General features: G+C 47.8%; 1 protein-coding gene across 1 annotated transcript; it reads right to left on the bottom strand.

Moving 5' to 3' along the window:
* Positions 1-2,524: 2,524 nt before the first annotated feature.
* Positions 2,525-14,968, bottom strand: PTGER2 (prostaglandin E receptor 2). Its single transcript, XM_033172899.1, has 2 exons — positions 14,056-14,968; positions 2,525-3,008 (listed from the first exon to the last, which is right to left on the bottom strand). The coding sequence occupies exons 1-2, from the start codon at positions 14,899-14,901 to the stop codon at positions 2,760-2,762; spliced, it is 1,095 nt and encodes a 364-aa protein (XP_033028790.1). The 5' UTR covers positions 14,902-14,968; the 3' UTR covers positions 2,525-2,759.
* Positions 14,969-16,224: the final 1,256 nt, after the last annotated feature.

Here is a 16,224-nt window from a genome sequence, read left to right on the forward strand (position 1 = left end):
TTGAATAGGGCATGGTTTAGTATTGACTGCTAACCAGGGTAAGAAGGGGGGGGGTGCGCTGTGAACTTCCTTGGCTTAGCATCGTAAGCCCTACGAACACCTATGCTGTTTGTCTCTACCATCTGCTATTCAAAGATAAACTGCCTATGCACATGGAGGCTCCATTTGCTATCATGCCTAATAAACAGAAACCCCCTTATTATGAAGGAAGGTTGCAGCAACTGGGACTCTCAACTGAGCGAAAAGGTGAGCGATAGGCGACAAGACAGAAGTTTACAAAATGATGCATGGCGAGGAGAAATTAGACTGAGAAAAATTCCCTTCCCTCTCTCATTACACTAGAACGTAAGGACGTCCAATGAGGCTGAATGTATTTTGTGTGTGTGTGTGTGTGTTTTAATCTTGTAGTTTCATGCTGTGAACTGCCCTGAGATCTGTGGATGAAAGGCGGCATACAAATTTAATAAATAATAGTAATCATAAATAAAATTCTTGGAGGAGAGGGCTATCAGCGGACACTAGCTATGCCCTGCCTCCGTGGTCAGAGGCAGTAGTGCTTCTGGATCCCAGCTGCCGGAAACCGCAGGAGGAGAGAGGGCTCCTGAGCTTGGATCCTGCTTTTGAGTGCCCCACGGGCATTTGGGTGGCCACTGTGAGGACCATATACTGGACCAGATGGGCCAGGGGCCTGACCCAGGAGAGCTACTGTTGTTTTTATGCTATTTAAAGACCCAACTTCTCAGAAGCTCAGAAACGTCTCCACATTCTGCCTCCTCTCTGCTTTCTACACTTACTGGCCATTTGGTGCATAGTTTGCACTCGTAAATTATGCCTCTACCTGCTTCAGGTAAGAGCATCTTCCTTCTGGATTTGAAGATGTTGATTTCAGTGCATAGACGACAAAAGCTAATGGTTCATATAAGGTAACGCAAGCTAATACGGATTTTACCACACTGACGAACGACCAAATACAGTTTTACTGATATATACAGCATCTGAAGTCAAAGCAAACAGGAGGGAGAAAACCCCTCGACATAGCAGGCTTCGGAGATAAATATCCAATTGCATTCAACAGCTATTGATAAAGTGTGCATCATTTTCTTTACATTGGCCCGGGCTTCATCGGAGAGGAGAAACACACACAGACGACACCTTTGGTTAAAAGAGTGTTTTGCAAACAAATAATGGTTGTTCAGGGAGATAATTCTCCCCCTATCTCAATGCAACATAAGGTTGACCCATCTAAGCATCAGAGCACCTGCTTTGCATGGAAAATGCCCCAAATTCACTCCTAGGCATCTCCAGGTGAGGATGGAAAAGACCCCTGCCTGAAATCTGGAAGAGAAGATTCCAGGAAGGAAAGAAAAATAATGAGCCAGGTGGATGGACCAATGATCTGATGTTGTCTCCAATCTGAACAGTCTCCAACGTTGCCACTCGAGTATTTCCTGGTGAACAGTTAGGATGGATGGCTACCTGTCAGGAAGTCGAAACAAAAATTCCTTCCAGTAGCATTTTACAGACCAACTAAGTTTGTTCTTGGTATGAGCTTTTGTGTGCATGCACACTTCTTCAGATACACTGAAACAGAAGTCACCAGACCCTTATATATAGTGAGAGGGTGGGGAGGGGTATGACTCAGAAGGGTGGTGGGAATGGGGGATTGGCTGATAGGTGTGGCAAACCTGTTGACGACTGTTAACGACGGCAATTGGTCTTACAGGAAAAAGCAAGGGGTGAGATGGCTAAAAATAGCTTTATCGTGTATAATGAGATAAGAATCCAATGTCTCTATTCAGACAAGGTCTCTCCCTGGTTTTAAGTTTGGTAAAGTTGAAGAAGAGGACAGATCCTGAAGTTGAAGCTCTGGTACTTTGGCCACTTCATGAGAAGAGAAGACTCCCTGGAAAAGACCCTGATGTTGGGAAAGATGGAGGGCACAAGGAGAAGGGGACGACAGAGGATGAGATGGTTGGACAGTGTTCTCGAAGCGACTAGCATGAGTTTGGCCAAGCTGCGGGAGGCAGTGGAGGATAGGCGTGCCTGGCGTGCTCTGGTCCATGGGGTCACGAAGAGTCGGACACGACTGAACGACTGAACAACAACAACAACAACAACGAAAGGTAAATGTACCCCTGACCGTTAGGTCCAGTCGCGGACGACTCTGGGGTTGCGGCGCTCATCTCACTTTATTGGCCGAGGGAGCCGCCGTTTGTCCACAGACAGCTTCCGGGTCATGTGGCCAGCATGACTAAGCCACTTCTGGCGAACCAGAGCAATTTGGTAATAAGTTGCAATTCAGCCACTTCTCTTTCCAGTCTATTTCTGAAATTCTTTTGTAATATGACAGCTACTTTGAGATCTTGTATAGAATGTCCCAGGAGATTGAAGTATTCTCCTACTGGTTTCTCTGTCTTGTGATTTCTGATGTCAGATTTATGTCCATTTTTTTAAATTTTGTTTCGACTACGGTAGACCAACACGGCTGCCTACCTAGGTCAGGAAGTCTTTAGCTGTGATCCCCACATGGTAGAACATTGGACTAGACTAGGATTCCTAAGCGTCCCTTCAAACTCTACAGTTCTAGGATGGAGTCATTTCGGACAACCGCCCTAGGGAAATGCAGGATAGAACACACTTTGATGTCCAGCGGGCATGCCAACATGGGAATGGAGAATTCCAGTCATTCTCCTGCAATTACCCTGAGGAACTGTCCAGAGATGGACTTTCAGACATCTTCTCCAAAAGCAGGGGACCGTTCACTGCCTGCAAATGCCAGCCTGTTCAACGGGCTTTGGTTTGGCAAAGGGAGGCCTCTGCCTGTCTGTAGTTCGTGGTTTTAGGGGCATCCGGCAGCAGAGCACAGAGCGTATCACCCTCAGGATGGGGGGCCGGAGGATGGCAAACACCCAGGGGTCAATGATGGAATTGAAGGACAGGAACCGCATTGCCTGAAGGTCCTCCTTGTAATCCACACTCGGGTCAAAATGGTTCATAAAGGCACGGACCTGGAAAGAAGCAAGAATAACAACACATTGTTTAGCAATTACAGTAGACCCTCGGGTTACCTTACTCTCGGGCATGCGCAGAAGCGACACCTCTGGATACGGATTGTTCAGGGTGCGCACGGACCCTCGGAACGAATTAAATTTGTATCCGGAGGGTCCGCTGTATATAGCGCACGAGGCTTTAAATGTTATTGGTTTTATTTCATAGGATTTATACGCCAGGCGGTTGGTAAAAACAGCAACTCCCTCACAGTGGTTTACAAAGAGAGCAAAACAGTGACACGGTCAGTAAAAAACAACAAGCCCTTAAAACATTCAGGAGGGAAAAAGCCAACAATAAACTGAAAACGTATTGAATGTCAGAAGGAAGCTAACAGTAAATCACACCTGGCACATCGGAGTTAACTCTTTATTGGCAAAAATACGATCTGCAAGGACCTGGCAGAGTGTCATGCCTAATGAGCACAGCAAATCAATCCCAGTAGGTCTTGCCCCCATGAAGCAGCTGCTGAGACTGAAGGTGTCCACCTCCCCACAGCTGCCTAAGTCATCTCCTCTCCAGGGTTCCCCCCCCCCAAGCAATTGGAGACTGTGCCTGCATTCTGGCCTTTGCTCCTCCCTCTTCATGCCTCTTCTGGCCCTGGGAGACCAGGGGGAAGCTTGTTACAGCAGGAGGGGAGATACCTGTGACTCTTCACCAGCCTGACTCATATCTGCCTCTCTCTTTTTTATAAATACTTTTTATTCGTTTTCAATTACAAAAACCCAATATAAGCCTTATTATATTGATACCAAATTACAATACCAATTTGAATGCAAGTCAATCAAATAACCAGTTATAAAATTTAGGTGGCCCCCCGTGTGCTAGCCTAATAATTCCCTTTAATTACGATCCAATCTTAATAACAATCCCTTATACCACAGCGACGATGTTTTAATTTCAATTCGTATTAGCACATTTAATCATTGATGAGTCCGCTAGTGAAGTTCTCCTTTCTTCTTCCTGTGTGAGGTATTTATTTTAACCAATTATTCCTCTGGGTCTTTGCCAAATAGTACGTCCATCTTGGTTATTCGTGGTCTCCATCATGCCTTGTGTCTTTCTGTCTCGGTGTCATTCTGGAGCAGGCATGGCCAAACTTGGCCCTCCAGATGTTTTGGGACTACGGTTCCCATCATCCTTGACCACTGGTCCTGTTAGCTAGGGATGATGGGAGTTGTAGTCCCAAAACATCTGGAGGGCCAAGTTTGGCCATGCCTATTCTAGAGAGATCTCTCTTTCTTTGTTTTCCAGCCCCTCTGGCTGCAGTTGTAAAATTCCACCCATCTCTGCCTCTTAACCCCCCTAGTCCCACTCGCCTATTTCAGCTTCTGCCTCCGATTCTGGACTCCTCTCTGCCACAGACTCTCCCAGCTCACCGAGTCCTGTTACCCTTTCAGCTTCCGACACCTCCTCTTCCCAATCTTCTCCCTGCGACCACTCATCGTTGCCCCACCACCAATCCTTGGGCTGTGAGCTTTGGAGGTTCCTCAACTGGTCCCTTCTACCATTCCTTTGCATCCAACCAGTCCAAGACATTGAAACATATATATCGACATTCTGCATGGAATGTCAAACTATGGAACTCACTTCCGCAGGAGGCAGTGATGGCCAGTGGCTGATAGCCATGACAGCAATGCCCTGTCTCCGCTCTTGGAGACAGCAATGCTTCTCAACACCAGTTGCTGGAAACCGCAGGAGAGGGGAGCGCTGGTCTTGTGTGCCGAGATCCAGCTTGCAGGTTTCCCTTTGGCAAAAGGCTGGCCACTGTGGGAACAGGATGCCGGACTAGATGGGCCATTGTTGGCCTGATCCAGCAAGCTCTTATGTTCTTATGCCTGGCTAGGCTTGTCTCAACAAAAACGTTTTCAGCGGCCGCTGAAAAGAGTACAGTGAAGGCCTGATGTCAAAACTTCACAGGGCAGCGGAAAAGAGAAAGAGCACACCCAGAAATATTCGTTAAATGGAGGCATGTTGGGACCTGCTTTTGAACCTCAAGCGTTTTACGGGTGGAAAAGACTGCAGAGAATTACGTAAGCCCCCCTAAGACAGGAACGATGCTCTGACTGCGTGGACTTAACTGCATTGCAGCAAGAAGGTTCTTTATAAGGTTGGAGCAGAACACAGGAAATTGTTGAGGGTCTGGCTCACAGTCCACGGTGAATTTGTGACTGTGGTTTTGCCTCCAGGCCTACGCCAGCCTCCTTTTTCGGCCTCTGAGTCTCCCTACGCTGCTCCTTCCCACTTCTTCTCCTCCTCCTCCTCTTCCTTCTTCTTTAAAAAAAAATACATTTATGCTTTTCAGGTTTATACATTTCACCAACTTTACAATCATTTTAACTTTTCGAAACTTGACTTACTTTCCCCTCTTTCCGCAGTTCCTCAAATGTATTTTTAAAAACTTCTGCATATCCAAATCAACTTAATTTGCTCGTTTATTCATCTGCTTTAAATATATACTCGTATAAATATGCAGGCTATTACCATAATCCTGCCAATGTTCTTATCCGTTTACAATTTATCTGTAACTATTCAATAAACCATTTCCATTCTTCTATATATAAAAAAGTTTGTTATCTTGATTTCTTATTCTTCCGGTAAGTTTCGCCATTTCTGCATATTCTGTAAGTTTTTGTATCCATTCTTCCTTTGCTGGAACTTCAGCTTTTTCCAGTTTGGGGCAAGTAGCATTCTTGCCACTGTAGTCGCATACATGAATACGTTTCTGTACAGTTACAGGTAGGTAGCCGTGTTGGTCTGCCATAGTCAAAACAAAATAATAATAATAAAAATCCTTCCAGTAGCACCTTAGAGACCAACTAAGTTGGCTCTTGGTATGAGCTTTCGTGTGCATGCACACTTCTTCAGATACCTGAAGAAGTGTGCATGCACATGAAAGCTCATACCAAGAACAAACTTAGTTGGTCTCTAAGGAGCTACTGGAAGGAATTTTTTAAGTTTCTATACAGTTTAGGTAGTTCTGTCCCTATAATTCTCAAAAGAAAAGCTTCTGGGTTGTTGGTTTTTTTAAACAAACGTTATTTTGAACATCCTTTTCAATTCGTTATGTATCATTTCCCAGTAAGCTTTAACCTTACTACAAGATCTTACTATGAGACTTCTTGTCGTGCTCCTTCCCAATTCTTTCAGCCCACTCCTCAAAAGGCAAGAATCAGGAATGCCAGGAAGAGGGCTCTCCAGTTTCCACCTTGGTAAAATAATGTCAGAAGAGCCTGACTGCTGAATCAGCAGAGAGGCCCGTCTTGTTGTCCAGCATCTGGTTCTCACAGGGGTCACTCACCCCCACCTAACTGCCAAAATTCTTACTGGTTTGCGAAGTGTCAGGACCAGAAACTTAATTTGTATCTAAATAATCTGTAATTTATTCAGATTATTCGGGGAGTGCCCTGATGCTCCCTGGAAGGACAGATCCTGAAGTTGAGGCTCCAGTATTTTGGCCACCTCATGAGAAGAGAAGACTCCCTGGAAAAGACCCTGATATTGGGAAAGATGGAGGGCACAAGGAGAAGGGGACGACAGAGGACGAGATGGTTGGACAGTGTTCTCAAAGTGGCATGTGTTTGGCCAAACTGTAAAAACACCAGGCAGGTCCCACAAATAACCCAGAGATGCATTTTAAATAAAAGCACACATTTTACTCATGTAAAAACACGCTGATTCCCGGACCGTCTGTGGGCCAGATTGAGAAGGCGATCGGGCAGGATCTGGCCCCCGGGCCTTAGTTTGCCTACCCATGGGTTAGAGTGTTGGACAATGACCTGGAAGAGCAGGGTTTGAATCCCCACTCGGCCACAAAGCTCCCTGGGTGACCTTGGGCCAGTCACTGCCCCTTGGTCCATCCTACCTCATTGGCTTGTTGCGAAGATGAAATGGGAAGGATAACCAACTGCGCCACCTTGAGCTCCTTGGCGGACAAAGGTGGTATACGCATGACCTGGGATAGCTCAGTCAGTAGAGCAAGAGACTCTGAATCTCAGGGTCGTGGGTTCGATTCCCGCGTTGGGCAATTCTACAAGTGTATCTAAATGTAATATATATAACAACAAAGAGTAAAAAAGAGAAGGTTTCTAGCATTTTTAGAACCTGTTACGAGATTAAATGAGCAGACATGATTCCTCTGGGTTTTTGTTTTGTTTTGTGAGGAATCAGTGGCCTCTGACTTTTAGTGGGGTGACTTTTAGAAGACATCTGTAGGCAGCCCTGTTTAGGGAAGTTGTTAATGTTTGATGTTTTATCATGTTTTTAATATTCTGATGGGAGCAGGCCAGAGTGGTTGGGGAAACCCAGCCAGATGGGTGGGTATTAATGATAATAATAATAATAATAATAATAATAATAATAATAATAATAATAATAATAATATCATCATCATCATCCCTACTTTCAGTGTTTTATATCCCCCCCATTAATGGGGGCACCCATGAACTTCTTTCATTTTTGGCGATCCCTCGTAGCCGAGTAAGATTGTCTTCCATGAACACGGTTTTAACAATGAGTCCGTAAGCAACTGTGGAGGCCAATTCTGGATCCACACATCCTTCCACAGTGGGGACATTGGTTTCCGGGCGGGAGTTGATCACGGTGTGGATTTGCCAAGTGTGCCTTCCTCTTAGCACGTTTCTCCCTTGCGTCCTGAGTTCGAGTGTCTTCAAAGCCCATGACACCTTTGGTCAAGGCTGTTCTCCAACTGGAGCACTCGCAGGCCAGTGTTTCCCAATTGTCGGTGTTTATACTACATTTTTTTAAGATTTGCCTTGAGAGAGTCTTTAAACCTCTTTTGTTGACCACCAGCATTACGCTTTCCATTTTTAAGTTTGGAATAGAGTAGTTGCTCTTGAGAGTCCCATGGACTGCAAGAAGATCAAACCTATCCATTCTCAAAGAAATCAGCCCTGAGTGCTCACTGGAAGGACAGATCCTGAAGTTGAGGCTCCAGTACTTTGGCCACCTCATGAGAAGAGAAGAATCCCTAGAAAAGACCCTGATGTTGGGAAAGATGGAGGGCACAAGGAGAAGGGGACGACAGAGAGATGAGATGGTTGGACAGTGTTCTCGAAGCGACTGGCATGAGTTTGGCCAAACTGTGGGAAGCAGTGAAAGATAGGCATGCCTGGCGTGCTCTGGTCCATGGGGTCACGAAGAGTCGGACACGACTGAACGACTGAACAACAAAGTTGTTTTGGAAGATGATCATCAGGCATCCGCACAACATGACCAGCCCAACAATGTTGATGTTGAAGATTCGTTGCTTCGACAGCGGTGCTCTATTATTATCCCTCCTTTCAATGTTTTATATTCCCCCCCCCCACTGAAAGTAATGGGGGCACCCATGAACTAAATGACTGGAATCCAAGGCATCACCAAACAACTGTCCTAGGATTTCTGCTTGCGTAACCAGACTTCCAGACCCATCTCTCTCCCTTTCACCCTGCACCCTCCTCTGGAGTGTAGTGGGAGCCCCCAGAGCAGATTTAGGGCAGGAGAAGTTCCCACTGGGAAAGCGGGAATTCTCACGCAGACTCGGGACGGTGAATTATTGCAGTGCTCGATGCCGGCTAGGAAAGTCCCAGGCGGTCCAGGACGAAAGAACGCGCAACTGCGGCCTCCCCTTCCCGTCCCAGCCCATCACAGCTCCGCCAGCTGCACCTTCTCCAATTATGACTCAGCCGGAAAGCAAATGAAGTGGAGAAGATGTTTCAAGGCTGTTGCGACCCAGAGCTAAATACTGGGGGCCAAAAGCCGAATGTCAGTATCCTGTTATAATAAACATTGGGATGAGACTGTAAAGATGGAAAGAGAGAGAGATAGAGAGAGAGAGAGAGAGAAGACTCCTTAAAACGTTGGTACCTATTTGTTCCGCAGAATCATAGAATTGTAGAGCTGGAAGGGATACCAAGGGTCATCTAGTCTCACCCCTTGCAATTCAGGAATCGTAATAATAATAATTTATAATAATTTATTATTTGTTTCCCGCCCATCTGGCTGTGTCTCCCCAGCCACTCTGGGCGGCTTCCAACAAATATTAAAGTAGACCTACAGAATCCCTGGCAGACAGACATCCAACCTTTTTCATTCTCAAACTACCCCTTTCCCAATGTGCTGCCTATCCTATAAGGGAGAATATGTCTACGTATCTTTCCCCAACAGCGGAAAAAATGGGGGGGGGGGATATTTAGTGAGGGAAGCAGCAAGCAAGGAAAGGGTTAAGCACTCCTTTTCGGACCTGCCCTACACCGGCTGCTAACTGCATCCCTCCCTCCCCTCCAAAAGCAGAGCAAAACACTGAAGAAAGGAATATGGAACCCCATGTAAATCAGGGGTTGGGACTGTTCCCCCAAGGAAATGTTCTTGGGACTCCATGTGTTGTAAGAAATTACGGTCTTTTATATACACTGTATACATAATAAATGTTCCTCCTTCATGGATCACTGCCTTGTCGTGGTGAAGGGGCTTGAATAAGATGGTGACATTTCAATGTATTTTAATCTTTGATGGAAGCCGCCCAGAGTGGGCGGTGTGCAAACAATAAATTATTATTATTATTATTATTATTATTATTATTATTATTATTATTATTATTAGCTTTGCCTATGTATTTAGTGTTTTTATCTTGTGTATTTTTTATCTTGTGAACTGCCCTGAGATCTACAGACAAAGGGCGGTACACACATTTAATTAATTAATAATAATACTTAATACATAAACTATATATATATATAATATTAATTAATAATAATACTTAATCTATAAACAAGGGCTGTGATGTGATGGACACCAAAGCAAAGTATGGTGATCCGTACTAGCAATGGAAAAGGAAGGATTTATCCCTGCTTTCTGTTGTCCAAGTGCAAACGGCAATTCGGTTTTTTTCCGGGTTGGCGTTTGCGCCGATTTAGAGCCGGATAGCAGGTTTTCCCTGGGAAAGAATCGGGGCAAATGGAAAACCACTCAGACCTGCGCACAGGGCAAGCGGAGGAGGCGTGAACCAGCCCAAAGTTTCTCCTAGTCACATATATTGACTCAGCATTTGCATCTGGCTTTTCCATGTGCGGTATTTTCATTTTTTAAAAAGCCGCCCTCTGGCTAATTTGAGCCGGCTGGTGTGCTGCTTCTATTGTTACCAGCTCCCTGGGATTTCAGCCTTGTTTACACAGTTGGCTTGCTCATCTCATGCCATAAAAACTAGCGCACATAAACAGTAAGCCGTTTGAGTGTTTTGCATTCTATTGCACTTTTTAAAGAGTTTCCCCTTTGCTTAAGAATCCCAAAGGCAGATTGAACATCACAGATTGTATCCACCTAATCACCCCTGGAATATGGGACGACGTTTTGTGTTATTCTTGCCTTCCATCTGTCTCGAGAGGCGATGGGGGTGCGCTTCCGGGCATAGCTGTCAAGTCTCCCTTTTTTTGCGAGAAACTCCCTTATTCCAAGCCGTTTCCCGCTGCTATCCCTTGTTGTTGATATCCCTAAAATTTCCCTTATTTCCGGGAAGGAGTGTTGGAGTCTGGGGACTCCTTGGGTCCCTGCCTTTCTCAGCCCTGCCTGCCTGCCTGCCTGCCTGCCTACCTCACAGGACTGTTGTGGGGATTAAATGAGGACTAGGACCAGGGACCTCCTTGGAGAAAAAGGTGGAATATAAATACCTAATAACAAACAGACAGACGGATATATAAAGAAGAAGAAGATAAAATAGATGACTGTTTCTCGGCAACAGGTGCTCAGATTCAGCATTGCTGCCCCTAACTGGAGGCAGAGCAGAGCCAACCTGGCCAGAAGCCATCAGTGGTCCTCTCCTCCTGCATGAATTTGCCTAATCCTTTTCTAAAGACATCCAAGTTGGTGGCCATCGCTGCTCCCTGTGGCAGGGAGTTCCAGAGGTTAACCGTGTGCTGCGTAAATAAGTGCTTTCTTTTCTCTGCTCTGATTTCTCTTTCCTGGGAGCTCTATCCTGGTGTAAATTAATTTGTAGCCTGGGGGGGGGGGATTACCGCGGTGTGGACTGTCCCTGAGAACCGTAGACTGTCCCCGGGACGGGTGAGGGTGCTGATCCCTTATTTTCAAATCCGAAACTTGACAGCTATGCTTCCGGGGTGAAGTCAAACTGCTGTGTTAGCTGCTCCAAAGTGACCAACCCCCCCCCCAGGGCACAAGCCTGGGCAGCATGTCTGGAGGTCCTGAACTGCCCAGACGACAAGACCCCCCCCCCTCTCGGGGTCCAAAGGAAAAAAGCAGAGGAAGACGTTTGGCACCAGCTGGGCTGCAGGAGTTGCCGGAAGGAGGCGTGCAAGGCACCATCTAACCGCCTTAGGGGCTCCGCTCCAGATTTGTGTATGGCTTACTCCTTGGGCTCTTCATTTTATTTTATTTTTTGTTAAATATTTTTTTAAAATTAATTTTCAATCACAAAACTGCAATATAAACCGTATTATATTAATTCCAAATTGCAGTACGAATTCAAGTACAAATCAATAACATAGCCGATCAAGGTCTGTTGATTCCCTTTAACCCTGCTTCCAATCTACAGGTGAAACTCGTAAAATTAGAATATCGTGGAGAGTTTGATTTCTTTCAGTAATTCAACTTAAAAGGTGAAACTAATAGAAAAATGATTTTTCTCTACGCAAGCACAGCCGCCAGAATAGTAATAGCCACAAAATGGAAAGCACAAGAGGTTCCAACAAAGGAAGAATGGATCTGTAAATTAAACGAATACCTAACTTTGGCAAAATTAACTGCGACAATAAGAAATCAGTCCAACCAAAAAATTTAAAAATGAATGGAAATGTTACGAAGACTACAGGTGAAACTCGAAAAATTAGAATATTGTGGAAAGGTTCATTTCTTTCAGTAATTCAACTTAAAAGGTGAAACTAATATATGAGATAGACTCATGTCATGCAAAGCGAGATATGTCAAGCCTTTATTTGTTATAAGTGTGATGATTATGGCGTACAGCTGATGAGAACCCCAAATTAACAATTTCAACTTTGGGTTTTTCATCAAACCTGTTTACCTTCCCGCTGGAGCGGTACCTATTTATCTACTTGCGCTTTGACGTGCTTTCGAACTGCTAGGTTGGCAGGAGCAGGGACCAAGCAACGGGAGCTCACCCTGTCGCGGGGATTCGAACTGGCAACCTTCCGATCGGCAAGCCCATGGATAATATGACTTGATATAAAATTTAAGAGTATGGAATAATATGCAGTTGTAAATGCTGAAAATAGGATACCATGGAAGGGTTGGGAGGGGGGAAATCGGAAGATGCAGAGTAATCTCAATATATGGGTATGTATTTAAAGCAGCAGATAAAGGATTTGAACAGAAACATCTTGGAAGTAAGGATGGCAGGTCAAAACGCCAGGGGGGAGATTGTACTGGAACTGAACGGAATTGGTTAAACTGTATGAAAATTAATAAAAAATTATGGGGGAGGAAGAGTGGTTAGACCCTGGCATAAATCGCAGGAGGAAAGTCATTGAGGTCTCACATTTAACATGCCTTTCAGAGTCTTTCACTGTTGCTTCATAGTTTGCATGGCTTAAAGCTAAACATCCAATGCTCTGGGGCATCGGAAGCTGCCTTATCAGCCGTGCTGCGTCAAAAGGCTGCAGGGTCTTTGGGGAAGGCCAAGAGCTCACTGGGAGAACACCTGCTCGGCATGCAGAAGGTCGCAGATTCAAACCCAGCTGCTTTCGGGGCCAGCAGCAGAGGGTGATCGAGCTGGGCACCTGCCAGGGCCCCACAGCCAGCAGAAGACCCATGGATCCTAACTGTGCACCGTTCTGGTTGCCTCGCCTCAAAAAAGATACTGTACTTTTGGAAACGGTTCCAAAAAACGGCAACCGAAATTATCAAAGGGCTGGAGAAGAGGAGATTCAGAGGTGATGTGATAGCCTCTTTCAAGTATCACATGCAAGAGGCTTGTTTTCTGCTACTCCAGAGTGCAGGACCTGAACTTACGGATTCAAATGACAAGAAAGAAGATTCCAACTAAGCATCAGTCTGTAGAGTAGGAGACTCTTCATCTCAGGGTCATGGGTTCGAATCCCATGTTGGGCAAAAAGATTCCTGCATTGCAGGGGGTTGGACTAGATGGCCCTTGTGATCCCCTCCAGCTCTACAATTCTATGATCAGGCAGGACTTTCTGACGGTACGAGCTGTTCGGCGGTGGAACGGACTCCCTCGATGGTGTCTCTGAAAATTTTTACACATCACTTGGGAAGACAGGTGAACTAATACCAGTGTACTGGAAGAAGCAAAGATCACCAGTGTTGAAGCAACGATTCTTCAACATCAACTTTGTTGGACTGGTCATGTTGTTCGGATGCCTGATGATCGTCTTCCAAAGCAACTACTCTATTGCGAACTTTAAAATGGAAAGCGTAATGCTGGTGGTCAACAAAAGAGGTTTAAAGACTCTCAAGGCAAATCTTTAAAAATGTAGTATAAACACCAACAATTGGGAAACACTTGCCTGTGAGAGCTCTAATTGGAGAAGAGCCTTGACCAAAGGTGTCATGGGCTTTGAAGACACTCGAACTCAGGACGCAAGGGAGAAACATGCTAAGAGGAAGGCACGCTTGGCAAACCCTCACTGTGATCAACTCCTGCCCAGAAACCAATGTCCCCACTGTGGAAGGATGTGTGGATCCAGAACTGGCCTCCACAGTTACTTACGGACTCACTGCTAAGACCGTGTTCATGGAAGACAATTTTACTCGGCTCCGAGGGAATCACCAAAGAAGAAGTTGATATTCCTATACTGTAGGGGGTTGGGCTAGTTGACCCTTGGGGTCCCTTCCAACACTACAGTGCTACAATTCTACAACTGTAAACCTCTTTAAGAGCCCCTTTCATTCAGATGCGGCACCAGCCCCATGTCAGCTCACCCCCCACCTCTTGGCCAGCTCAGAGGCTGGCCGCTTGTGCCCCAAGACTGCTGGGGGGGCCCCGTCCCAATCGCATCCTCCCTCCCCACTCACCGTGAAAGGCAGAGAGCACACAGCGAAGGTGATGGTGATGATGGCGAGGAGGATGAGGTGGTCCAGCTCCTCGAACATGGACAGCTGCTTCCTGGCTGCGTTCTTGGGGCTGGGCGCCTGGCCGTCGGAAGACTCCGTCTGGCGGAGCTGGGAAGAAGAGGAGGAGGACGACGAGGCGGCGGCGGCGGCGGTGGTCGCCCGTCGGGTGGCTTTTCCCCTCCGCTGCATGCGGAGCAGGTTGACGATAACGCTGAGGTTGCAGAGCAGCACGGCCAGGATGAGCAGCAGCAGCAGCGAGGCGTAGAGGAGCGAGAAGGCGCCCCCCGACGACAGCTCCGCTGCGCCGCCGGTCCTTGGAAAGTGCATCTGGATGAAGCACCAGGTGCCCGGGCAGTACTGGACGTAGCGGCCGAAGCCGAGCAGCGGCAGGGCGCAGAAGGCGGCGGCCAGCGCGTAGAGGGCCGGCAGGGCGGCCAGCAGGAGCGGCGCGACGGGGCGGGAGCTCAGGAGGCGCTCGTACAGGTAGGGCGCGCCGATGGCCAGGCTGCGCTCCAGCGCCATGGCGCCCAGGCATCCCATAGTGGCCAGGCTGAAGAAGCTCATGGCGAAGGCGAAGTAGAGGCACACGCCGCCGCCGTCGGACAACCCGCGCAGCGTCCGCCGGCGCCCGTAGGCCGCCAGCACTACCGGGCTCAGCAGGCACGTGCCCAGCAGGTCCGTCAGCACCAGCGCCATCACCAGCACGTGGAAGGGCGCCAGGCGCTCCCGGCGAGCCCGACGGCGAGCCCGCGCCCGAAGCAGCAGCCCCAACGCCGTAAGGTTGCCCAGCACGCCGGCCGCGAACATGAGCGCCGCGCTGGCCGGGCTTTCGCCCGGCGGCAGACGCAGCTCCAGCGCCGCCTCGCAGCTCGTGGTGTTCATCGGAGGGACTGTGCCCAATGCGCTCCGTCGGGAGGGAAGGCAGGCGGAGGCGGGGAAGCCGGCGGGGGCGGGACCAGGCGACACCTCCCTCCCTCCCTGTTAGGGTGCCGGAGAGAGACCGGGTGCCCCGTCGGGGGAGGAGCGTAGGCCGGCCTCCCCAGACCTTCGCCAGCATCCGAGGCCCGCGGCGGCATCCCCAAGGCGCACGAAGGAATCGACGGGGACCCCAGGACCTCGCCAATCCCCGCCATCCGACGGCGTCCCGAAGGCGCACGGGGAGTGGGCGGGGATCGATGGGAAGCCAGAGGAGGACTTCTCCAATTCCGCTCCCCACCACGTCGTCCCCAAGGCGCAGGGGGAATCGACGGGGACCCACAGCACCTCGCCAATACTCCCCCCCCCCGGGGTGGATCACCAGGCTTTGCCAATGTTTTCAACGCCGTACCGTGTGAAGTCCTCCGAGCTGTCCTGCTCCAAGGCCGGGATCCCATCCCCGGTTCCCGATCTCCGCGGTGTCCCTGGGCCCTTCACGTGCGTGGGTCTCCTTCACGCGGGTCCATTGGTAGATGCCAACTGAAAACACGTGGCGGGGGGACCCGGCCAGGTCAGCTCTGGGTGAGTGGAGAGGCGTGGAGATCTTTTCTCTGGATTTCCTAAGACATTCCCTATTTTTCCTGCCTCGGGCTTCCGCGTCCGAGGCGGGTGTCTCTGAGCATGTGTGGAGAGCGCTGCTCCGCTCTTTCTCTGCGATTACTGGTAGAGGATTTTCAGGCGAAATCCACAGTTCTCTTTCCACGTTGCCTCCAGACTGTCACTGTTTGGTGTGGGGAGCGGGAGGGATTCAGGTATCCAAAATTTAGTTTAGTGCAATTAAAGTAGGTGAAAAGTCCGGGTTCTGCTGCCATTTAGCCCTTCCTTGCTTGATTGCATAAAAGAAATGGATGTTTTGGAGCATATAGGTAGCAATCACTATTTATCCTCTTGCGATTTTAAAGGATATTGCTGGACCTCAAACCCACAACTGCATAATCGAAAGGGAAAGTTTTGGGATCCAAAAGACTCAGCCCTTCTCTCTCTCTCTCTCTCTCTCTCTCTCTCTCTCTCTCTCTCTTTAAAAAAATATTTATTGAGATTTTACTACAAAAATACAAAAAAATAAACACAACTACAATAATAACAAACACAACAAACATAACAAAAACAACAATTTACTCATTTCTTAAAACTAATATTACTTCCTCACATCAA

The sequence above is a fragment of the Lacerta agilis genome, chromosome 1 (genome assembly GCF_009819535.1).
Source record: "Lacerta agilis isolate rLacAgi1 chromosome 1, rLacAgi1.pri, whole genome shotgun sequence".
Classification (NCBI taxonomy): Eukaryota; Metazoa; Chordata; class Lepidosauria; order Squamata; family Lacertidae; genus Lacerta; species Lacerta agilis.

Excerpts from the sequence above, each read along its gene's own strand:
- PTGER2 (XM_033172899.1), bottom strand. The coding sequence starts at position 14,901 with ATGTTCGCGGCCGGCGTGCTGGGCAACCTTACGGCGTTGGGGCTGCTG. Across the intron at positions 3,009-14,055 it reads TGTGCTCTCTGCCTTTCACG|GTCCGTGCCTTTATGAACCA; the intron begins GTGAGTGGGGAG and ends GCTTCTTTCCAG.